The sequence below is a fragment of the Trichoplusia ni genome, chromosome 8 (assembly GCF_003590095.1).
Source record: "Trichoplusia ni isolate ovarian cell line Hi5 chromosome 8, tn1, whole genome shotgun sequence".
In the NCBI taxonomy this organism is placed as follows: Eukaryota; Metazoa; Arthropoda; class Insecta; order Lepidoptera; family Noctuidae; genus Trichoplusia; species Trichoplusia ni.
In genome coordinates this window covers 8,896,613-8,921,316 of record NC_039485.1, presented here as the reverse complement: position 1 = coordinate 8,921,316, position 24,704 = coordinate 8,896,613, and the positions used below count along the sequence as shown (strand labels likewise).

At 38.2% G+C, this 24,704-nt stretch overlaps 3 protein-coding genes across 3 annotated transcripts; 1 reads left to right on the top strand and 2 right to left on the bottom strand.

Moving 5' to 3' along the window:
* Window positions 1–3,992: 3,992 nt before the first annotated feature.
* Window positions 3,993–10,417, bottom strand: LOC113496598 (immunoglobulin-binding protein 1). Its single transcript, XM_026875870.1, has 7 exons — window positions 10,189–10,417; window positions 9,543–9,751; window positions 9,099–9,213; window positions 8,598–8,820; window positions 6,014–6,185; window positions 5,555–5,639; window positions 3,993–5,264 (listed from the first exon to the last, which is right to left on the bottom strand). Exons 1-7 carry the CDS (start codon window positions 10,315–10,317, stop codon window positions 5,154–5,156), a joined length of 1,044 nt encoding a protein of 347 aa, XP_026731671.1. The 5' UTR covers window positions 10,318–10,417; the 3' UTR covers window positions 3,993–5,153.
* Window positions 10,418–12,249: 1,832 nt separating this feature from the next.
* Window positions 12,250–20,351, top strand: LOC113496618 (carboxypeptidase N subunit 2-like). Its single transcript, XM_026875895.1, has 3 exons — window positions 12,250–12,331; window positions 16,410–16,842; window positions 18,214–20,351. The coding sequence occupies exons 2-3, from the start codon at window positions 16,460–16,462 to the stop codon at window positions 20,069–20,071; spliced, it is 2,241 nt and encodes a 746-aa protein (XP_026731696.1). The 5' UTR covers window positions 12,250–12,331; window positions 16,410–16,459; the 3' UTR covers window positions 20,072–20,351.
* A 1,117-nt stretch (window positions 20,352–21,468) lies between these two features.
* LOC113496617 lies at window positions 21,469–24,689 on the bottom strand (the record flags this gene model as incomplete). Its single annotated transcript, XM_026875894.1, has 1 exon — window positions 21,469–24,689. A coding segment is annotated over one exon (3,159 nt), but the record flags the coding sequence as incomplete, so codon positions are not given.
* Between the last annotated feature and the right edge of the window lie 15 nt (window positions 24,690–24,704).

Below are 24,704 nucleotides of genomic sequence, written 5' to 3'. Positions count from 1 at the left end.
TGGAGTTAAAAATGTTTTATAAACGAGGGATTTAAAGCCACCGATTCAAATCAATGCGTTTTTTTATATTTATTTTATTTGTAACACAACAGGTACAATGAACTCGTAGGAAAAATCTGCAGTTTTTAGCTTTGCTTACCCAAAGCATTTTGCACATGGTCAGTAATAGGGGATTGTTAAGGATCCGCTGTCTTCCTGTCCATCATCATACTGTATTTAATAAATTCCTTATTTTCTTACTATTAATTTATAAATTAACGGTCAAAGTTAGTAAGTATATACATACAACGGCACACATGCAACTAATACTAAGTTTATGCTAAAACAACTGTAAAATCCGCTCTCTGTAAAAGAGATTACCATCGGTTGTTATCGTAAAGCAGCACAACTATATATTCTCAATCCTTTAAAGTGCTTGGTTTGATAGTAAACAAACGACAACGGCGACACTATTAAAAGCTAAGGGCCTGCTACTACCGCCTGAAGTAATATTAAAGCAGTTGTAAAAGAGAGACACGGCTATACGCTGGGTAGAGCGCTGTCACGCTTCCACAGCCGCAATGCTACTTTAAGAAGTGCTAGTCTTTCGAACCAATTGCACATAACAGCATATCAAAAGAAGTCCTATTAATTACAATGGCTGCCCGGCTGGCCGCGCGACACACTTCGCGGCCACTTGAAATGCAAATCCCAGAGAAGGCGCGCGCCGCCTGCATGCCAACACCACTGTAACGGCACACACGCAATTACCAAAGGACCAGTTTCGAAATATTGACGCTTAACTTACAAACGCTGTGATTACCATATTCAAGGAATAGGAATTACCCTTTCATGTTATTTCTAAGACGCTTCGACTGTAAGCGAGTTCAAAGATAAGCTGTTTAATAGACCCGACGATTGTGAGGTAACTGTAAATTAACTGCAGAAATTTACAGGAACGCCTCATTAGATGGGTTAAAAGGTGAGATGAAATTAATAAAGAACGTCTTCAGCAGATCGCTATCGGATGATCACCAGGTTTCGGATTTTAGAAACAGTACCTACGACGTTGTCGTCCGCATCTAATCTTTACGTACTTACGTATTTATTCGATAGGTACGGTAGATGAATAACAATCAATCGTGTATTTTACGTAATAAATTAAATAATCGACTCTATAATAATATACAACTCCCGGCGGTCGTTGCAACTCACAATATTTGCAATATTTCTTAACGAGTCCTTATATCGACGCTAATTGCAATTCGTGCATATTGAAAAGACACGTGCTATGAATGCCCGGTGCATTTGTGTCACAAACAGCTGTCACGAGCGAGACTAGGGCCGCGGATCCGGGGACCTGCCACCTGCCGAAGTCAGAAGAAGTTTCTTAATTAATTATGTCTACTGCAGCATTCTAGGTGCAGATGTATTTGTTAATGTAGCTACTTACTCTTAAAGCTCTCGAATAGATTGTCTATAACAAAAGCGTACTATGAAGTAAATTTAATCTTAATCACTGTCAAAGGGAAAACAAGATTCAAGCTGCCAAATAAGCCACTTCAATATAGCCAGATAGAAACTCTTTCATATATAATCGTTTACATCTGTTTAATCGGTATTGCTGTACATTAGCTTAATGACGGTTGACGTGTATCTATTGATAACGCCTGCCGCCATTGCGTCGATGAGGAAGCAGGAAAGGCAGCACGTCTCGCAGTGTCGACTAAATGCCTACTACCCAGTGATGTTACAACGCTAATGCCTTCACGATTAGTATCCCTACACTGAACTGCCGTCGAACCGGCTTCAACGACCTTGTTGTAAGCCACGCACTAAGAAGAATGGATATAGGTATACTATGTTAGAATTTTAGTTAGGAATATTTCACAAAGGGAACAGAGGAAAACCGTAATGGTCTTGACTATTGAGTTAATAAAAACTTTTCAGTAGGAAAACCTCAATTTACCACTAGAAAAGGTGATAAGATCCTTATGAAGTAGTATTTCTATATCGACTTTTCGGTAAAGCCTACCAAAAATATGCAATCATTCATTAAAAAATTCAATAACAAGTTCATAATACAATACCTAACTCTTTTCGAACATAGGCCAGTTCTGATACTCAAAGCCCACTTTTAAAAAGCACCGTTTAAAACTTCATACAAAGCTACCACATCTAAAGCCAGTCACATGAACGTTCGCGGTCGCTTCCGCGTCGGCGCACGCGCCACTTCCCATAAAAAGGAGGCGCGGAAGTCGTTCCACTGATGGATGGGTTCGCGCCGCGCTCTCCATACCATTCCTACGGGTACGTACCGAGGCAGTAGAAAGGACCCCGGTCCTTATACACTCACTCGTATTGACTGCACCAACGGTTGTTTTAGCCGTAAAGGGGAGCGAATTATTAATTTTGTTTTCGTAATTGGCTCGGAGTGTTGTAGCTATTTTGTGTTTGGTTTCTGCTTGTGAAATGGGCAACTTGTTACTTAGTTTTAGATCGAAATATTTACTTAAAATTATATTACTTCGTTTAATTTAAGAACGGTTTTGAATACGCTATACTGAGCGACAAACCTGTGAATTCCCAACTTCTTTTTTATTGTATTATCTATTTCCTAAATGCAGCTTACTGAACTTTGAAGACATTTGTTCATGACAGATGGACATTTAAACCTCAATTTGTTGATCCACAGGTGAGTTGCGATCAGGTTAAAGATAATAACAATACTTCGTTGGGACCTTTACCTGCCTACGTAATTTACTGCTCCCAATATGGGGCGAGTAATGATATTACACGACAACCAAATTGAAGGTTTGAAAGCAACCCTATAATTATTATTCAATCGCACCGACCCACTATAAGGCTCCGATAATGTAGTGTTGCAATACTGCAGCCCGAACCACAACAAAAGATGAAGCAAAAGGGTCATTTTTTTAAATCTCTACGGTTTTAGACCTCATGATATATGCGGTAGCTTATGCTGCAAAGCAGAAAAAGGGAAACTTTGATATTTGGTATGCAAGCCCCTTCCCTTTTCTACTCTTTAATGAGGGCCTACTTACTGTTTTTATGTCAACGCTTGAGTTCCTTGTAATTTACTTATTGTTTCAGATAATTCTATATTCTGTCGTGGTATAACTAAAATGTTATCCAACATCTACGACAACTTTTGATGCTACATCAATTTTCCTTATTGAAAATTCGCAAACACAGATCGATAGATTTTTGTTTTCTCATTGATGTAGCATCAAAAGTTGTAAATTTACCAGATGTTGGATAAGGTCATTTTAGTTATACCACGGCAGTATTGTACCGCGAACTTTATTATGCTAGAGTGCGAGAGCATTAGATATCTCATAAACGACTTAACTTACGATATACATTATATTTGGCTCCTATTTATAAAGAATTACGGTTCTTTATCTCATGTATACTTGCAATCAAAGACGCGTCATCAAACATAAGTGTTTTCACAGCACACAAACCTTTCGCTTTCTATATCTTATCTGAACTAACCTTCGGCGGTTATCTGTAGTGTGGCGTAATGTCGCAACGATCGGTCATCAATGGGCCACAGATGGGCTTGCCAAAGGTCAACAGCACCTGTTACTTTCACCAAACGAAATCGAAAGTAACATATTAAATGTTTGAATAGTGACAAGTTCTATTGTCTCGCTAGATTGGAAGTTGACTAGCTGAGAGTAATTACAACGACAGATGGACGTAAAATGTTGGTCTTCGCGATCTAATGCGTTCAGAAATGTTGAGGCAGGCCATTTCTCTTCGAGTCTGCTTTTATATAGGAAAATATTTCGTTTTTGCAAACTCGTCTGTATGTGCAGGTCTTAAAGTTGTTTTTACGGAACAATTTGCCAAGCCACACGATTTCGAATTGCCATTTTCAGAATGTATAATTTGGGTTTTCATATCTCGATCATATACAAAAAACACGAATTAAAATCACCAAAGATTCAGTAGGTAGTGTAGGTACATACAGTGAAACACACCACTACAATATGTAAATTTCATTTTATTGTTTAACACAATAACATTACTTTCCTGGACTTATGTTAGTACATCATTATTTTGTATCAACAAAGGATCACTTCCTAAAAGAGCATAAAAACATCATTTCATTCGTAAACCAAGCTACGTATACATTTACAACTCTGCAACATGTTATAAAATTAAAGCAACCATTTAATTACGTGGAAGCGTAAGTTACACACAAGAGATCACATTCGTCAAAGTTATTTTTATATCTGACGGTAAGTTGTTGTTTGTAAAATTGAAGACAAATTTCCATACCCTTGAAACTCAGTTAGTCCAGTTTATTTTTATTTTGGTTCAATTGTCGATCATAAACCGAGATTGAGTAGCGATCTAGTGTTATCGGCATCGAAAGCTGTCAGTCGAGCGTAGTTCCGCCTGGTGACACTGCACAAATTGGCGCTAGTGGCGGATTTCCAAATAACAAAAACAGAACTCAGTTCTAACAGGAGTAAGGCTAGTACTGCAGACTTACAAATCGTCTAAAACACCAAATGAAGTATGCACACATCATAATATATTTGTTGCATACGTGGGACCAGTTTGTCTAAAGTCATGATTTCAATTGCCGTCCATATTTAAATTTCCTGAATATGACTAGCTTTTTATATTCCGTACCTTTAACGAAGCTTAAGAAAAAAAGTTAGTTAGAACACACATTAAATCGATATTCGAGTCTTGGTGATGTTCAGCTTAATGTCTTATTCACGTTAAATTAAGGACCAAAATCGCTCAAACTCAGAGTTATTCTGTGAAGCTGCTGTTGGTATACATGCCGTCAGACACCCAGCTCCTTCTGAAACAGCTGAGGTATTCAACTTGATGTCCTATGGTCACAACTAAAGGTACAAAATCGCTTAAACTCGCTGGTATTAGAAAATGGGTAATGTCCTGTCGTAGCAGTTGCGGTGTTTAATTTGATCTTTCCTGCCCGTGATATTAAGGTTCAAATTCGCTCATTCTTTAGAGTTATTCTTCAGGTCATGGCATACCATATCAATTTCCATTGTACCGACTGCTTCAGCCGCGGCGGTGTTTATCTTCTTGTCTTACGCGCATTATAATAAGGTTTAAAATCGCTAAAACTCGCAGGTGTTACTTGTAGGTATTACCGTCACACACTAGCTTCTGTTGTACCGGTTGCCCCAGCCGCGGCGGTGGTCATCTTTGTACTCGTCCATGTTGCGCTGACGAGCCAACTCTTCTGGGTCATCGTCTTCCACCAATCGTTCCTAGAATAAAATTATTATTATGGTAAAAATCTCTTTGTAATACATACATACATATTATCTTTTTGAGGCCAGACAGCCGTATGACAAAACGAAAAAAAAAATAAAGACTTTCTTAAATGTCTATAAATTCCACTTAACAGAGGCAAAGACAGCAAGACGCTTGAAGGTGATTCTTGCGCTATGATTTTTTACCATCACATTTTTTTTATCGCAAAATGTATTCTTGCATGCTAGCAATACAGTTCATATTTGATTGCCATCAAAATTGTTGATGTATCATTAAATGTTACCTTTCGTATCCTGTCAGCCTCATCGGCGTCTTCCTCTGTGTTCTGTATGGTGGTGTGAGGTATACTCGTGCACGCGCCTGGGAAACTGTAAACCAGATATTAATTATTATTTGTAATTATTATCATCCAAGATGCGTCGACATGTAGGGGTTTACTTCTTATCTTTGAGATTACTACGGCCACTACGATCAGGAAATTTAGTGTGTATTTAGTTTCTATAGACGCAGTCTCGAATTGACCTAAGCAAACAACAGTCAACAAAGCAGACAAAAAGTACTAGCTACCGAGGGACGACTATATTTTTTATTCATGTCCGTCATGAAATATTAAGCATTTTGTACTGCAAAAGTAATATGATCAAATGCGAGTACAGAGCATCTACATAAGCGTTCCCACTTGGTCCCCCTCAATAGCAATCGAACTACAGTGTTATGGTATCAATGAGTAGTAATATCGCACAGTCCCTCCCGCACGCGTTGGTCGTAGAACTCCTCGACGGTGAGCGCGGGGATGGCCGGGTAGCCCGCGCCGAACACCGCCTTCTGCAGCGCGTCGCGCGTGATGATCACCGGCTTCAGCCCGCCCGCCCCGCCTGCCCCGCCCGCGCGGCTGCGCTCCTTAGGCTTCGGCTCTACCGACAGGGGGATGGGAAAGTGGAGATTAGGCAGTGTAAAATAAAACATAAGCATATTATTGTAACATACAACACGCCTCCACAGATACCCGAGTGGTTAAGCCGCCACGCAAAAGATAAGTAAGTTACGATGGTTCGATCCCCGCGTAGGAGAAGGCTTTGTGTGATCCTCGAAAGCTTGTTCTGAGTCTGGGTGTCTTTGTACATGTCACTTAAATGTTTGGGAAACCCTCTGCGACCCAAAAATACATTCCAAAATTCAGGAGTTGTTTAAAAAAAATCGAGTTTGGTTATCTGTGAATTTGTGTGTTCCATATCTGAGTGGTTTGGTGTAGCAGTTTATCAAAATAAATAGTTTTTAATTATATGCTTTTGGTCTAAGAGCCCGTGAACCCCAGACCTTCGTTATTTTATAAAAGCTGAAAGTTTGTCAGCGCATACTCCCAACCCAGGTAAGAACGATGGACCATTATGAAGTTTGGGTTATAGTGGCTTAGGCAGGTAAACAGTACTAAAGGTGTGTAAAATACCGATCTAAATTCGTCAAATAATAAAGTGCGATTTTTTGATATTATCTTCAGAATATTATAAAAAAACCCCCTTTTTCATTGCCAGACACTTCACATCGTGGCAACCCCTTGCCAGACACCCTTAATGTTCATGAAATTATAGTTTAACTTACGTTATAGTATAAAAGCTGATTTTTATATATAATACTTGGGTAATAAGTAGATGATGTTTCGTCATTAGCCAGACATTTTTTATAGTTCCAACCCCTTGCCAGACAAGCATGTAGGGTAGCTGTAGGAGCGAGCGCGAGGCAGTATGTATATAAGTGGGTGCGAGTGAGATGCGTTTGTATTGTTTAGTATTTAATACATGCTTACATCAACTAAAACAATAATATGTGCTATCTTCAATTATTATTAATTAAATATTCGTTATAAATGATAAGAATGATATTAATTATATCATTACTTACGTTAAAGTGTAATAGCTGATTTCTATATATAATATTTGGGTAATAATTAGATGATGTTTCCTTATTAGCCAGACATTTTTTATAGTTCTAACCCCTTGCCAGACAAACATTGTATGTCTTAAGAAGAGATTTGTGATTAGAATGACTCATGCAAATAAACTTTTTGGCGCAGATTTATTTAACTAATAATCTATGTAAATTTTAAAAACATCTTAAGGAAAGACATTCGATGCTACAATTACCTTAAATTGTTAAAAATTTGAGAATTTTTTGGTTCTGAGGTAAAATATTTTTTCATTAGCCCTGTGAATGATTTGTAACATTCCCTGTGATAGCCACCCTCTGTGTATTCACGTGGAAAAATGATGTCATTGTACTTAAGGTTATGTTTTTTTCGCAATTTTAAAATTAATTCACATTTTTTCAATGTCTCGTCAGAAAATAATGTTATTTTGCCACTACTTTTGTTGCAAATAACACAAATTAATGTATCACCCATGACTTATTTTTAATACAAAATCATTTTTATTTAAAAAGTCACATAAACAAATTGTAAACATATAATCTACGTATCATACTATATTATATTATTTTAGCTGATGTAAACATGTACTGAGTACTAAACAATACATGCGCAGTATAAGTTTATATAATAATATGTATAATTTAAGTTTTTTTATAAGTTTATATAATAATACGTATAATTTAAGTTTTTTTTATAAGTTTATATACTTTTGATCTCGCAGACAAACAGTGTGTACTGTTTTGTGAGACACTGTACTATGTCATAAGTATAACGTGTACCTGTGTTAACTGAATAAATAAATAAAAAAAAAGTAGAAATAACAACTGCGCAGTGAGGTATCGCGGTAGACTTAACTCGCCATCTCACTCGCACTCACTCATATACATACTGCCTCGCGCTCGCTCCTACAGCTACCCTACATGCTTGTCTGGCAAGGGGTTGGAACTATAAAAAATGTCTGGCTAATGACGGAACATCATCTACTTATTACCCAAGTATTATATATAAAAATCAGCTTTTATACTATAACGTAAGTTAAACTATAATTTCATGAACATTAAGGGTGTCTGGCAAGGGGTTGCCACGATGTGAAGTGTCTGGCAATGAAAAAGGGGGTTTTTTATAATATTCTGAAGATAATATCAAAAAATCGCACTTTATTATTTGACGAATTTAGATCGGTATTTTCAGACCTTTAGTACCGTTTACCTGCCTAAGCCACTATAACCCAAACTTCATAATGGTCCATCGTTCTTACCTGGGTTGGGAGTATGCGCTGACAAACTTTCAGCTTTTATAAAATAACGAAGGTCTGGGGTTCACGGGCTCTTGCTCTATTTCTCATTTGCACATATACTAGAAAAAACCAAAGAATTAATTTTTCAATAAGAGTCATTCATACCTCCAGCATTCTTAGACATGTATTCCAGAATGGACTTTTCCTGCTCAATACTGCTAAGTTCCTCAAGCGCCTGGTTCACGAAACTGAGCAGCAACTTTGTGAAGTACTCCCTCTTCGTGTCGTCATCTGATGATGCCTCCATCGCCATGGACAGAGAGTTCAGTTGTGATTTGAGCTCCTGCATCTCCTTGTATCTTTTGATTTTAGCATCCCTAGTTCTTACCTAGAATTACAATAATATGTTAATAAGTAATTTCAGTTAAACAATCTTTTTCAATGTTATAACAATAAATAGAGTGAAAGAATTGTCATTTCCTATGAAAATACACATTCATTGCAAAATCATATCACTTAAATCAAATGACTCAAGGTGAACACAAAGAACCCTATATAGCCATCAATCTGTTTTTAATACCTTTTATTGAAATTTCACCATATTGGTGATTATTTACCGTATTATAAATATAGTTAATTATTAATTAATATGAAAGTAACACTTACCAAATTCGCTATCTTAGCTTGCTCAGACATTGGTTTAGCTACTTCATTACTTGCACTTGTCTCTGGTACCTCTATGTCAGCCACACCATAGTCTTTACACCGCTGCAGGAAATCTCTGTAAAGTACAATGAGCTTTTAATTCTTTCATTTGTTTAGTAGTAGGACCACAAGAGAAAAATTGTTAGTTATCAACACCCACACAAATTTGTATGACCAGATAGCATCACAATGTTTTTGAGAAAACAATATAAAAAACATAGGTGCAGTCTTTTAACTTAAATATAACAACCAAAATTCTTTTAAAATCTTATTTTAAACAAAAAAATGTCATTTAAACTACAAACTTAATTTAACAATTTACTAAGATTATTGACATAACACAACACATCAATCATATTTACCAGATATTACAAGACTACAGATCTTTTGAATGGTGTAACTTACTTGAAATATATTTCAGCGACGTTGACCAGATCTATGCGTGGCTGGTTGCAGAGCTTCAGACTGAGCTGTCCCAGCAGTGCAGGCAGCAGTAGGTACTGCAGGGTCTCCGTCGGCAACTCATCCAGGCTCTCGTTCTTACTGAATATGCCTGACATAGATACCAAGTTTGTGGCCTTCTCAAATTTAGATATCGCTGATTTTATGCTTATCTGTAAGTATCATGTTATGTATTATTAACCAGTATTTTGGTAAGTCTGAACAATTGTATGGACCAGTTTCCTCTTGTGAAGAGTTATGTTAATTATATGTAAATAAATAGTTATGAAATTCATGAGTAATATTTGAACAATGAATGTGTCCATCCTAGCATTAAAAGTTTTCATTTCAAGATGTATGTTTGGAAAAACCAGAGGGATACAAACAAGATTGGCAAGTTATTAATTATTGTATCATGTAGGTACGTGTATTACAAGATAATCTTAAGCGAACTTGGAACATTCTAGAGATCATTTTAAACATTCTAAATATAGCGATTTCAACGAGTGAAGGCAAGAATCATGTTATTTAAGTTTTAAGTTATAGATGGAACTACAAAACAACTTTGTTTGTATCCTAGTAAAAGGTATACTTATGATCACAGACTCACCTGAACCGCATTACTGTTTGTCGGCTCGTTGTTTTTTTCTAACATATTATATATTTTCATGGCATCATCGAATATCTTTTTTAGCGGTTCTTCGTCAGTAGACTGGCCTGCATTCGTTTGAGACGTCATGTTTAATAGTGATTTATTTAGTAGTAAAATAGAAATCGCTGTTATTTACTTTGCCGAAAACTACGATTGTTTCAATCAACTGACATTTGATTTGCCCATGACATGACATTTATATCAATTGTGTTGCTAGTTTCTAAAATTGATATTATTTATAGTGATACAAGCATAATAATATTAAATAATACGAAGCACCGATTCGAACAAAAAATAACAGTCGCATTTTTTTTCAACAAATTAAAAAATAACCAGTAATATCAAAATTATTTTCATTTTTAGTACAACTCAGCAAGAGTTCATTACTCAGACGCCAGGGGGGCTTTTAAAACATGTCTTATTAGTGTTGTCTATTTCTTTGACTTGCAGTCCTGACTATTCTTCCGCACATATTGTGGGCTTTGCGTAGAGTAAAAATACTAGGCCTGTGGTTTTCGTAGATTATACATTTGAATTAAATATGTAAACCTCGTCTAATACCCGTTTTTTTTTTTTACAATAAATACAATATACACGCCAAGTTATGAACGAATACTTAGGAACCGCAAACTAGTACTACTATCCCGGGGCTTACGCTAACCGCCAAAAGTTACAATAATGATAGGAAATTATCTAGTAATGCAAATGTAAATAAACCACCTGGTGTACGCAACTATTTTACGTAATAATAATATTATTTGTGGCTAATGCAATGTTTACCACAAATCCAACAAAATTGTTGTCTCACGATTGTTAAATAATATTCGTTTATAAGGCTGAGTAAATGTACGGCACTTTTTCTACGTAATTGTAATAATTATAAGTCTTGTTTGGGTTGGATATCATACATATAATTACATTTTAGGTACTCAAGCAACCAAGCTCCTATAAATTTGTTTATTACATTATAAAATTACGTAAGAAGGTTTCTAAAAAAAGTAACATTCAGGACCCAATTCAAGGCGTTACTAGAACCAGGGCCCCGATTCTGCTATTTACAATGGCCGATGAATTGTCAATTTTCCTTAATTCATCGGCCATTGTAAATAGCAGAATCGGGGCCCTGGTTCCAGTAACGCCTAACGCCTTTGAGATTAATTATAGCAAAAAGCTTTCCAGCAACAAGTTCGACAGAGGAAATGTTCGTCACGGTTACGGGGACCGTGGCGCACGGTTTAGATAAATTCTAGCACATCTTTCAACTGAACCTAAAGCGGGAGGAGTCATTTAATGAAAAAAGGCAACACATTCGAACAATTACTGGTAAATTAACCAACCAACCAACAGTTGTATTCCTATATAATATTACGTATAATGCGTACAGTTTTTTGCAATTCGTTGATTAAAATACTTTACTACCTACTTACCTACCACATGCTAGGGAGACGAGAGATACAGGCTGCCGTGTTTAAGAAAACTAAACACAAAAATATTTAATTTCCTATAAGGTAAACATACTTGAAACAAGGGAACATATACATAAGTAGGTTGCGTATATATAGGTACCTACCTATAGCACCTGATATTGAAATTGTTACAAGACCATATTATAACAATCTATATAATTATCTATATGCAACGTTTTCATCGTTTACGTAGGCACTCGAGATATCGCTATCCGTGCTTATTTCGAAAAATATTGTAAGTAAGTACCAACGCACCCACTCTTTACATTAAATTACATACAAAGGTTGTGATTAACCCTCGTGTAAGTCGTGGATAAGTCCAAGGTACTCGCTCTATAACATTCTATGTCGTAATACCAGAATCTACTTTAGAGCGTGCAAGGAATTTATCGTAAAGCACCTTAGGCGTACTACTATTAAATATCAAAAGATAACGTAATATGATATCAGGTTTAAATCCCTTTACTCGATTAATTAAAAAAAAGGACAAAAAAATGGACATCCCTAAGCGGTCAGTAAACAGGCTGTGTCATCAGTATAGTACCGATGTTATTCACTTGTTAGTTGTTCAACGGAGAGTTCGAGACTAGTTGAGAGCCGGTGGCTGACAAGTGAGCACGTTATCCACGACTCATGTAAGTTATTGTTCATATGCACCGGCACGGAAACGGCCATGTGTGATCTGACCTCGTCACAACAATCGTGCACTCAGGGACGTTAATCTTGTGCGTTTTCCATTTTTAAACTTGATTGTTTATGGTGTACTCGCAAGTTAAATCACTTTTTTTAATTGTCAGTTCATTCATTTTTGTATTAAGCCACTGGTATCATTTACTATATCTGCCCACTTACTATAGATACTCTTTCGTGAATAGTGAATGTGTTTTATGAGCCGTTTACTACAGGTACTTACTTCAGAAGCCCTTCTAGGTCATTTAACTGTGATGTTGTGCAATGTTATGTACCAACCTAGTTATTACTCGCATTACATCAACATCGATTGTTTTGTTTGAATAAAACGCACTTCCTATAAAACATTTTATAGCTAAATGTTTTCATTTTCTTCACAATTTTGTGTTTTTGCGCTTAGCTATAAAAAGTAAATATGTTTTATGTTTGTTTTTATGTATAAGTAGTGTAATATACTTACAGCTAAACACATATGCGTCTGTGTAACATGGACACTACTAATTACCTACATAAATCCTGTAGGCTAAAGAAATGTGTCCCCAGGCACTAAGCTGCGCCCTGACCCGCCTTGTAAATGTAACCTTAATTAAATAAGGAGTTTATCGCGATCTACCTTTGTTCAATTTGCATTTGTAATTTATGAGAAAAACGTATTGTCCCTTTAGGGAAGACTTTCCTCATGGGATTGCACATTTTAGACTTATGTCTCGTTGACTGCGCCTTTTGTATACGATATCATTAGATAGTTATCACGACTAGATATCAACAGAAATCTAATCAGTCTATGAACCTTGTCTACGAGATGAGTTGCAAAACAATCCCTGATTTCAGATTTTTTATCGTACTATTTACCAAGGAATAGCGCGTAATCAGCTGCAGGTATACATCATTATGATTTAATATCCTTCGCCGGACCTATTGTATTATCAGATGGGTACATCTGGCTTTAGGTAGTATTGCAGGTATACCAAAGGCTACCTATCAATCCCATTATTACCATCCTCAAGTCTCGACAATATTTTATTTGCAATTAAATATAAACAATTAAAAAACTCAAACCACTGACGGGACATGAACTTGCGATTCCCGGCTACACCGCAGTTTTTACCGACTAAGCTACCGAGGTCACTGACCAAGAGTTTAAATTTGTTTATTGTATCGAATTCCTCACTAGGGAGAACTCCAGAGAACTTATTCAGAATTGCATTTGTGGAAGAAAGTCGTTCCTCATTGTTGCATAGTGCGTCGTTACGCTTCTGGAACTGGAGATCTGTGATTATAGATCCTAGGAAAAAGTACTATTTTCCTATCACGGCATTACGGCAATATAAATACCTACGTGAAGCCGTAAGCAAACCTTTATTAAAAAAATAATTATGAATTCGCGAAAGTTGAAATTATAATATGTATTTACAAAACAATACCAATATTTTTAGAAATGTTTAACATAATTCCTATTTTATTTGAATGTATTGTTAAGGCCAAACAAAAGGAAATCGCGGATGTTTTAATAATATGCAGCAAACTGCTGATTTGAATAATTAAACCGATGACAAATGAAATCACTACGACACGGTCACATGAGTAAACCGTTTAGTTGATGAAGCTAATGACGCGGGTAATCCGCACTAACATGCTTCATCAAGGAATGGCGTCTAAATGTTCAAGTGATGTTAGGAAACAGTACGTTTCATAGCCTACCCTGACATAGACCTCTCCTGCTAAAGTTAATTTTATTTCTAGCTAATCATCAAGCCTACTCGTGTTATGTATTCCAACATTAACCTCACGTCCCTATTTTTATTTATATGGGACTAGCCCGCCACACATGCCTGTCATTGCAACTCCTCCTCACGTACCTAATGTTAAAAGACTGGAGTTTTTAAAATATCCAAAAACCACTGCAGTGTGACTATGGTCGATAGATTTAGATTCATCCCTCATTTTACTTTGGGCGTTTTAAAAAAAGTTAAAAAAATTAGCATTCCGAAATAATATTTTTCAGATGAAAAGATTTTGCGAATAGTAGATTCTGGTCTCTGGTTTTACTCCGAGTCAAATGACCAGTTAAAAGAACGTCGAGGCGAGCGGCAGTTTATTAAATTAGCATTGGTACTTTGCTGGGGCAGACAGAAATCAGAGACAACAGATCTGACTTACTAAGTATTCTTATAAAGTCGTGCAACTATCTTTACAACAGTATTAAAATCTATATCTATACTAATATATAAAGCTGAAGAGTTTGTTTGTTTGTTGAAATGCGCTAATCTCAGGAACTACTGGTCCAAATTGAAAAAATATTTTTGTGTTGAATAGACCATTAATCGATAAAGCCTATAAATCACGCTGAAAATGTGAAAAAAACAGGGCAGGTATAAATCAAAACTCATATCTTCTACCCACGGGGACGAAGTCGCGGGCAACAGCTAGTTTGCAATACATGCTGAAGGCTTTTTCAATTACAACGTAAATAATGGAACTTAGTGCATCTCATTAGTAGGAGCACCACAGACCTTTAGGATAACAAACTGTATTCTAAGCGTAGAAAAATGACAAATGTAAAAAACGTCTTCTGTAATATTCCACTTCATTACATAAACAGACCTCAGCAGGGTTCCCTATCACAACATCATTCAAATGTTTGTCATAACTTGGAATTAGAGTCGTAATCGAGGCCGTAATGGAAGAGGGTACAATGGCGTTGTAGGATGTTGTTGTAGGGATCCGTCACTATACTTTTTCTTTTAAACTCTCTTGCATTAATGAACTTAATCCTTGTGTCGCGGGGGTTTCACAGACATTCAAGTCACATGCACAAAGACACCCAGACTCAGGGCAAACATTCGTGGATCAAAGAAATTCTTGTCCTACGCGGGGATCGAACCCGCGACACGTCCCTCTCAGTGGGTTTAGCGTGGTGACCTCAACCATTCGGCTATCCGTGCATTACATACTTATTTTTGTTGACTAATTTATCAATCATCATCATCTAAAACCCGTCTCAATCCTCTGCTGGGCATAAGCCTCTCCAGTGGCACGCCATTGAGCACGATCTTCAGCTCTCCTTTTCTAATACTTGCCAATTGCCTTACGAATATCATCGCATTACACAACTTTTGCCGCTGCCCAGCCTCTACTCAGTAACTATAAAATTTTAATTACCCATAAGCATATTCATTGTCCCTAGTCCCTTGAGTCTGGGGCTATCGACAAAAGCGTTCGACATAGAGACGGGAGCTACCACATACTGCATTTTTCACATCACAGCTACTCTATAAATCAACAGCGTGGCAGAAAGCTGAATTTTTACAGCGGCATATTAGGTATCATATAGCCATTATCAGTTTTATGAACCAGGGATCATAAAACGACTATAATCGACTTATTCATTATGACCTCAATACGCGACATCTAAAGCACTTGCCAGCTTTCAGTAAACAACTTAACGTATCAATAAAACTGTTACGTCAGGTCATCGATCAATTTAAAGCACCACTGACTCTGACTAACTGGTGACCTAACTTCATTGTGTCGTTTCTGGAAAATTCTGGCGGGAAACGCGTCGCGCCGGCCTGCGCAGGATGCCGCCCATTACTCTTATTGCCCCGACAGTCCTATGGCTTACACAACCGTTATATTAATTCCAGTAGCGTCTCGAAGATCCCAACAGTAAAAAAGCAAATTAATTAAAGTCGTATGCCAAACGAGGGCACATAATCGATAGGCTTCGCCGTTCCAGCTAAATTAAATATTTTATCTCAATCAATCGAGTGATATCAAACAGATACAGTAATAGATGTCAGCAAGTGAGCATGCAGCGCATGAGTACGCACATGACTATCGGCTGGAGTAATCCTTTGTTTACTGAACACTACAATAACAGAACTGTTTTATGAGTTAAGATCGGATGCAGATGTTGTACATCTTTTTGCAAGTCTCTGCGACGCAAACGTATAATTATCGTTAATCATCGTGTTGACAGCAGATCGAAGCGTTAATTAAAAACAAATGTTTTGTTTCCAGATAATATGGCTATCCAAGTTAAATACTGAAGTTGTTCATCATAGTGCGTCATGGCTCGCAGCACGGTACTTGCTTTCTATCTGATCGCAACTGGCTTGACTTATGGGTTTAATGGAGACAGTTTTGAGCTGGAGTGTCCGGACGAGTGCGACTGCCACTACTTCAGGATCAACTGGGTCACCGACTGCTCCGAGAGCAACCTGACAGAAGTGCCGTACGATGAGCTCAGCCTCAGCGTATACATCTTGGACCTGAACGGAAACAACATCACCGACCTGAAACCGTTCCCCGGTGACATCAAAATGAGAAGACTGCAGATAGCGGACAACCGCTTGACGAAGGTGAATAAAGAGGCTTTTAAGGGATTGGAGTATCTGATAGATGTCGATTTATCAGGGAACAACATCAGCTACGTGGATCCGGAAGCCTTTTTGTAAGTACCTACTCAAATTTCAAGTTTTAAATGCTATTTCCGAAGAATGACTAATTACATCTATGACATACATTATTCCTAACCAAGAAATTGTATCACGCTTCGGCTTAGTGTAATCCGTCGGTCATTGGCTCTTTATTATGAAATAACATCGAGCTAAAACAATAAAACCTCGGCTGCCGACTGAAACGATTTCTTTTATAAACTTAACTGAAATTATCCGCAAACTTTCCATCACAAAATGGAGTTGTGATAACGATAGTTTTTGTATCTTCACGCTCAGTTTCCTTTCTAGGTTAAAGATCATTAATTCTAGGTTTAAAATACATTCATTAGTGTGAAGTATTACACCAGAAAGTTGATGTCTAAAGACCGGAAAAAATAAAATATTTTCAACCGACTTCAAAAACGAATTGAGAACCTCTCTCAATTCGTCTGTACTTTGGACAGACTAGATGAACCGATTTAATTGATAGGTACTTTTTAATTTAACGTGGAAAATTTGACCTTTGGACTCACAATAATTTCATCAAGTTTAGCTTGGCAGATTTTTATTTAAAGTCGATTGAATATTTGAAAAAATAATTTTACTTCAGATCTAGAGTCTATTTGTGGACTGAGATTTGGGAATCTAATGTTCATTAATGCGGGAAACGCAGATAAAAATCCTTGGAATTCGGAATAGCCCTCCACATAAACACAATGAGTCATCAGCTCGTATTGACGTCACACATCGTATATTATTCTCACGGGCGGCCATTGTTTGCGAGTTGACTGTGACATTCGAGCAGGGCACAATGCCTGCTGATGATAAAATTGTTCAAATTACTCTTAATCTTGTGTGGTACCAGAAGTGAGTCCAATTGCCGCCAGCGCTGGTGCCAATATTGGATAATGGTCACACAACGAATGCAAATTGAATTCGCTGGATAGAACGCCGTTTACATGCTCGTGTTGATTATGAATAGCCCGACTGCCGTCTGCCTGACTGTCATGGACAAAGGAGACGGTCGCCTTCAGTTGTTTGAGGACCTTGTGATCATGTTCCTCATGAAATATTGTTGTTATATACAAAGTTACATCTACAGTACCTATATTTACAAAGTCAGCATAAACATGTTTGTTTTACTCATTTTTGTGAGCCATCTCACGTGTAAATTGTAGTCACATGTAACGTTTCCTTCAAGGTACTTTAAATTTAACCGGCGTTATTTACATACAAACCTTTTCATAGAGATTTTAGGCTCCAGTAGGTTTTAATAACAAGAGAAAGTAGTTTTCTTATCTCGATACTGATGATTTTGTGTATTCATCATAATATGTGAAATAATGGAAAATAACCGTTATAATATGTCCACTTTCTCTTTTCAGGGACTCGCGAGGACTTCTAAACGTTGAACTTCAAGGCAACCCCTTAACCGTAGTGGAGGGACCGTTCCTAGCGTCCGCTACGCTGCAGTACCTAGACATCAGCTCGTGCAACTTGTCATCAATCAACCCGCAGTTTTTCGACAACATTACGACACTGACTACTGTCGACCTTTCAAACAATCCCCTCAAAACTTTGGAAGCAGGAGTTTTCGATGTACTCACAAGTTTGGAGACATTGAAACTTAACGACTGCAAACTCACTGCGATATCAGAAAATGCTTTCTCATCTGCAATTAATATTAAATATCTGGAGTTGTCTGGCAACCATTTTACTAATACGGATTGGCCGGAGGTCCTTGGCAAGCTGCTCAGACTCGAGTATCTCAACTTGCGGAAGTCCAGGCTGACTTCACTGTCTGAAGACACGTTCTCTAATTGCACCAATTTGGTCACGCTCATTTTAGCTGACAACGAATTACGTGACTTAGATGTCGCCGCCACCTTGGGTAATAGCGTCACTCACCTGGAGGAATTGGATCTATCTAACTGTAATATACAGGGACCCATTTCTGGCGAAACATTTACAAATGCGTCTCGACTGAAACGTTTGTATTTGTCTGGGAATCCTTTGGTTGCAGCAGACTTGCAGGCGGCACTGGAACCATTACCTACACTTGAACGACTATTTTTGAGCAATTGTGGCCTTCGAGACCTCCCAGACAACTTTAATGTTTTCGACAATTTGTTAGAGTTGGACATATCTTACAATCCTTTAGAAAATGTATTTACTAAGCTTTTGGCACCCTTAGAGAAATTAGAATATTTGAACATGGGTTACAGTAACCTGTCTTACGTCGGTCCGGACACGTTCTCGAAGATGACGGCAATGAAGAGGCTGGTGCTCTCCGGTAACGATCTCTTATCTTTAGAAGCAGGATTGTTTGGAAACTTAACGCAACTCACCACAATAGAACTAGAATTCTGTGGTTTAAAGAGACCTTTGAACGGACTGGCATTCTTTAAAAACTTAACATATATGGATTTGCGTGAGATTCGACTAGGTGGGAATCCATTAGTAATACCGCCGTCTGGACCTATATTCCCTAAACAATTATCACAAGTATCCATTCTGGACTTGAGCAATTGTAATATTACATCTCTTAACGTAGATGCTTTTAAGAACACAGAGAATATCACTGACCTTAACTTAGGCGGGAATCGGTTAAGATCGGCTGACGCAAGCTTGTCGTTCTTAGAGAGGTTGCGTCATTTGGAGAAGATTAACCTAAGCAATAACAACCTTACTACAATAGATCCAGATGTTTTTGCCAACAACCCCAAACTTCACTCACTGAATTTGCTCGGCAATCCCTTCATATGTGACTGTAAGATTGCTGAGATGTGGGACTGGGCTAACATGATAAAGGGAGATCTAGACGTTTTGATAGGAGCTAAGAGCGCAGAGAAAGACATCGTAGTCAAAGGCAACAAGAAGAAGAAGCATCTGTATTGTCACTACAATGAAACTCAGCTTAGAAACATGACTACTATGGTCAATAAGACAGTACCTGGTAGAAGGCCTTTCGCTAAGCCCAGAGAATTGACATTCGCCAACAGAACTTGGGCCAAGTACGTGAGAGAATCTGGCTGCGAGCCAGTCGTCAAAATACTGCGACCGATAGCGTTAGTCGGAGAATCTTTCGAATACAGTCAGAGTAACAATATAACAGCTGGTGTCACTGTAGTAGCCATCATGGCATTAGGCTTAGGGGTCGCTACACTTCTCATGACTATAAAACTCTTCAGGCGAAAGACCGTTGACGAAGCGGACACAGAGACAAACAGAAAAGTGAGATAGCAGTCGAGAAGGTGACTGCGCGCCAGTGCCACTGTCCATTTAGTTGTTAAATATAATCGTAACTTATTTTTGTACCCTCATGTCTCATCTTTGTAATAGTCTCTCTAGAGGTAACAAAATTTTTGCAATGTTTCGAATTTATTGACACTTATTTATGTTATGTTACTAGTCACATAGCTTCGAATGAGGTCATGATTCTCATGCGGTTTGTGAAGTTATAGCTTATGTTAAGTACCTTTCAGTATTTAATAAATAAAATACATTTATTATTTTTGAAACACATTTTGAATAAATGCTACCTGTATGTCACTGTTTCTACGATTTATTTGTAGACTCGTCGATTCTCAAAACACAACTGAAAGAAATTAAGTTATCGACTCCAGTTAAAAACCTAAATATGCATCTGGAAACAGCAGTAAAAAGTACACCTAATAGGCCCAAAGGTGAGCAAAACCGCGGGACAGCTGTAAAGGATAAATTGGATCCGGTAGTTAATTATACTGGACCAGTCGCAGCAGTGTTTTTGCTTATTTCTTCATAGCGTCTGCAACTCCGCAGCGTGTAATTGAAATTGCTCAACCCCTAATACTCCTCTGAGAATTCAAGGTAGTAGAATATCGTCATATCGATTGTTTCCGAAATACTTTTGTTGTGCACAGGTTAATTATAGAAAGCTAAACCTCCTAAACTGATAGCAGCTTACCAAAATCTGGTGAATTTTTACTACTTACGCAAGAAAGTGCAACAAAGAATATGCGAAGGAACATAAAACATCCTCCTTTTCGAGTCTTATAAATATGGACGCACTTCCTAAAATCACGAATTACCTAACCATTTGAAGATAATGATAACTTATAAATGCACTACCTACTTAGCACCATGCGCTTGCAAATTAATCTGCTGTGCCGAGTGAGCAAAAAATCTGTGCGTGCCTACTCTATCATCAAATATCGCGTGATCATTATAATGTTGCCGGTCGAGGAAATCAACGGAGGGCCGATGCAACCGGACACGGAAGGAACTAGGATGCGGGAATGCTTTTTATTCGCATTAATTAAATTAATTTAACAAATTGATCCACTTTACCTATACTGTTGCAATTCTTATTGCATCACTATTGCAGTTGAGATTTGTTTATTATTTACCATGCAAAATCAAAGTGAACTTTTTATCTATTCCACGGTGGCTGATTTCATTCACTGGAGCAATGTGCTTTTTTTTTATTTGCCGATGAACGACAAGACTTCAGCAAAAAATAGCTAGCGTCACGTAATGTATTGGTAGATAGCGAAAGTTTAATTACACAATACTAAAGAAATACTTAAATATACCTCGACACCTCTTACTGGCGATTAACACGCTTTAAAGAATAAATCAAATAAATCATTGAAGAAAAAAATATTTTACGAATTTATTAATTTACTATTACAACAACTATTAACAAAATAAATAAGTCTTATCAACTACTTGGCGCCCCAGCTGACGTACTTGTCTTTTTAATGTACCAGTTTTCTTTGTATACCTTTTTCCTCATGGCTGGCTTTTCACTTTCCGGTCTGTGGTTGCTAGCCATCGCGGACAGTTCACTGTCGAGAAGCTTTGGTATAGCTAGGGGCTCGAAACCATACTGGAACTGTGGCTCTACGAAGTTAGTTTTGCTCTTGTACCGCTGATACGGCCGCGAAGCGAACGCAGAGTTGTCGCGCGGCGACCCATTAGAATAATCAAACTCGTGTAATGCTTGCTGGGGTTTGTAATGCCCGCTGTAATGAGACTTGTCCTTTGACTCCTTAGATGAAGAAAAGTCAAATGACGGTGACACCGAGTACTTCGCGAATTTCTGGTTTTGTTTCTTATCATCGTCGTGACTATGTTTAGGGACGTAATAATCAGGTTTTTGTTGCTTGTATAATTTGTAGTAGCCCAATTTGTTCTGATAGCGGTCAAGTAAGCTTTCTGGCTTACTAACAGAATAATCGGTATAGTAATCTTCCTTCATTTTGTCTCTAGCGTCTTTATAGTTTGAGCGAGTCTCTTTTGGAAAACTGTCCCCTTCTTCTTGATATTGTTGAAAAGGAGTGTTTTCGATGTCGTACTCGACATGGTCAGGAGGTACTCCGTAACTTTCTGGATCAAATATGTCTTTTTCCGCAGCGTCTAGAGCTTCTTTACTATAGGCAGGAAAACCGATCGCGGCGTTCTTGTACGCCTTCTCAAAATCTTCTTCATTGTTCTCCTCTTGGTCAACTACTTCCTCTTTCATTTGAGCAGTGAGCGAATGTCTCTCATCTGGAGCTTCTTCTTGAATTATAACGCGTTTAGACTTTTCTTGAATATGAGCAGTCGGTGCGTATGATTCAGAGTGCGGAGACGAATAATAATGATTTTCAGGCGCTGATTGCTGCGGCGGCTTGTTATGTGGAGATGAGTAGTGGGACTCGTGTGGCGTGTAAGACTGTTCTCTGTTTGGCGAAGATTCATGTTGGCGAGATGGAGTCTTTACGTGCTGATCTGGGTCTACTTTAATTTGAGCGTTGTTGAGTAAACTTATATCTTCAGAATACTCTTTGATAATGGGCTCCAAATTGAAAAATTGAGGGCTAGGTTGATTTGGGGTTGAGTAATACTTTGAAGGGTCTGCATTTGAAGACTCCTCCTGTTTTGCTTGATTCACTTTGTGATAGTGCTCTTTATGAACTGGTTCATAATGTTTAACAGAAGGTTTAGTGTTTTCATTGTAATTTCCGGTGTAATGCTGATGATTATATTGTAGGTTCTCATCTTCCGATTCCTTTGAAGTATCTTCATGATTTGCGGGTTCACTGTGCGGCGGGGAGTGCCCTTCACTCTCTTTATGCTGTTTGTCGGGTTTGAAATTGTAGTTGAGGTGCGCTGGGCCTGGATTATTAGTATGATAATGAACTTCTCGCACTGGCTCCTTAGTAGTGCGAGAATAACTGTACGTAGCAGGATCATTCTCAGTTTTAGATCCATAAGTGTAATGTACTGGTTCCGATTGTGTCTCTTTATTATAACTCACAGCTTTTTCTTTGTATGTTTCCTTGTGTCCAGGCGCGTTAATTTCGTATACGATTTCTGGCGCATCGTCGAGTGTTTCGTGATGCGGAACACTTGTTTTCTTCGGGGCATCACTTTTTTTCGCATGTTTATTAGTTTGCGTTGTTTTCTTCTGCTTCTTCTTCTGAGGTTTAACATCTTGATTACCACTGTCGTATGACATTGTCTTTTGAACTACATAACCTTTTTGATAGTTATTAACAGTGTCTACTGAATCTGGTAGTTTTTGGTAGGTGGCTTGATTAATTCTGGGTAAAAAGTGCTGCACTTGTGGCACAAGAGGGTTTTTGAACGTTAACGGTTCAAGAAGCGTTAAGTCTAAGAGAGGAAGAGGTTGTGTTTTCACTTTCACTATAGATTGCTTTCCATTAATATTATTCACGTAAGTTATAGTAGTCTGTTTAGCGGGAGCACCTTGTTGTTGAGCCTTGTCAGATTGCGATGTATCACCTTGATGTTTTGGGGCGCTATATGAATGTTCTACATGAAGAACTTTAGGCGATTCTTGATGATGTTGAAAAGCATTTGCTTCATCGTTTGACTCATAAGATGATTCTTGGATACGCTGGAATTTATCTTTTTCATGTTTGACTTTCGGTTTCTCATGTTGGTAGTTCGCATCACTATTGCTTACTTGAGGTGACTCTTGAAGTCGCTGAAACTTTGTTTCACCATGAGCCGGTTGAGGGATTTCTTGAATACGCTGGAATTTTGATTCGCTGTTAGGTTGGTGTGATGGTTCTTGAACATTTTGTAACTTTGGTTTTCCAATAATTAACTCAGGTTCCCGCAGACGTTGGAACTTTTGTTCATTTTTGACAATGCCGTACTGTTCATGATTTTGTGTGTTAGCAAATACAGCTTTATTATTGCTTGGCTGTTGCTGAGCGGATGGAACTCCAACGCCGTGGTTTTGTAAATTCCAGTTTGGTGCCAAACTCTGGACTTTATTAGCGTATACTAAATGTTGTCCAAAAGTTGGAAAATGATTGAGAGGCGTCGGAGCTGGACTCTGCAAGGCAGGTACCCTGAAGGGCGCACCGAAGAAGACTTGCGGGGCTGACTGCTTGAACTGGAAGTTAGGCGAGGCGGCGACCAGCGGCTGAGCCAAATGTTCCGGCAGTTTCGATTGTAATGCTACGAACTGTTGAGGGAAGGCGGTTCGGTACGGGGCCAGCTGCGGGCTCTCCATGAACTTGTTGCCGTATGAATCCATTAAGTACGTCTGAACATTCTGGGGCTTCTGCTTGATGGGTGCGACTTGCGACGCTGATGCTTTAGGCGCGGCGATGAACTGCGGCAGGTGGAACGAGTAGGACGCGTAGGGCGCGGCGCTGGCGTACACACCCACGGGCACGTTGCGGTACAGGCGCGGGGCACTCGCTGCACTTTTATTGTCTTTAACAACTGCACTGTTTGTCACAGCGCTGTTCACACCAAGCGCCTGACATAGCGTCAGCCAGCACACAGCCGCTATAAGTATTACCTGTAAACAAGAAAATGTTGAATTAGTATACAGTAGCAATAAATTAAATTGATTTGGTTAATTTCAATT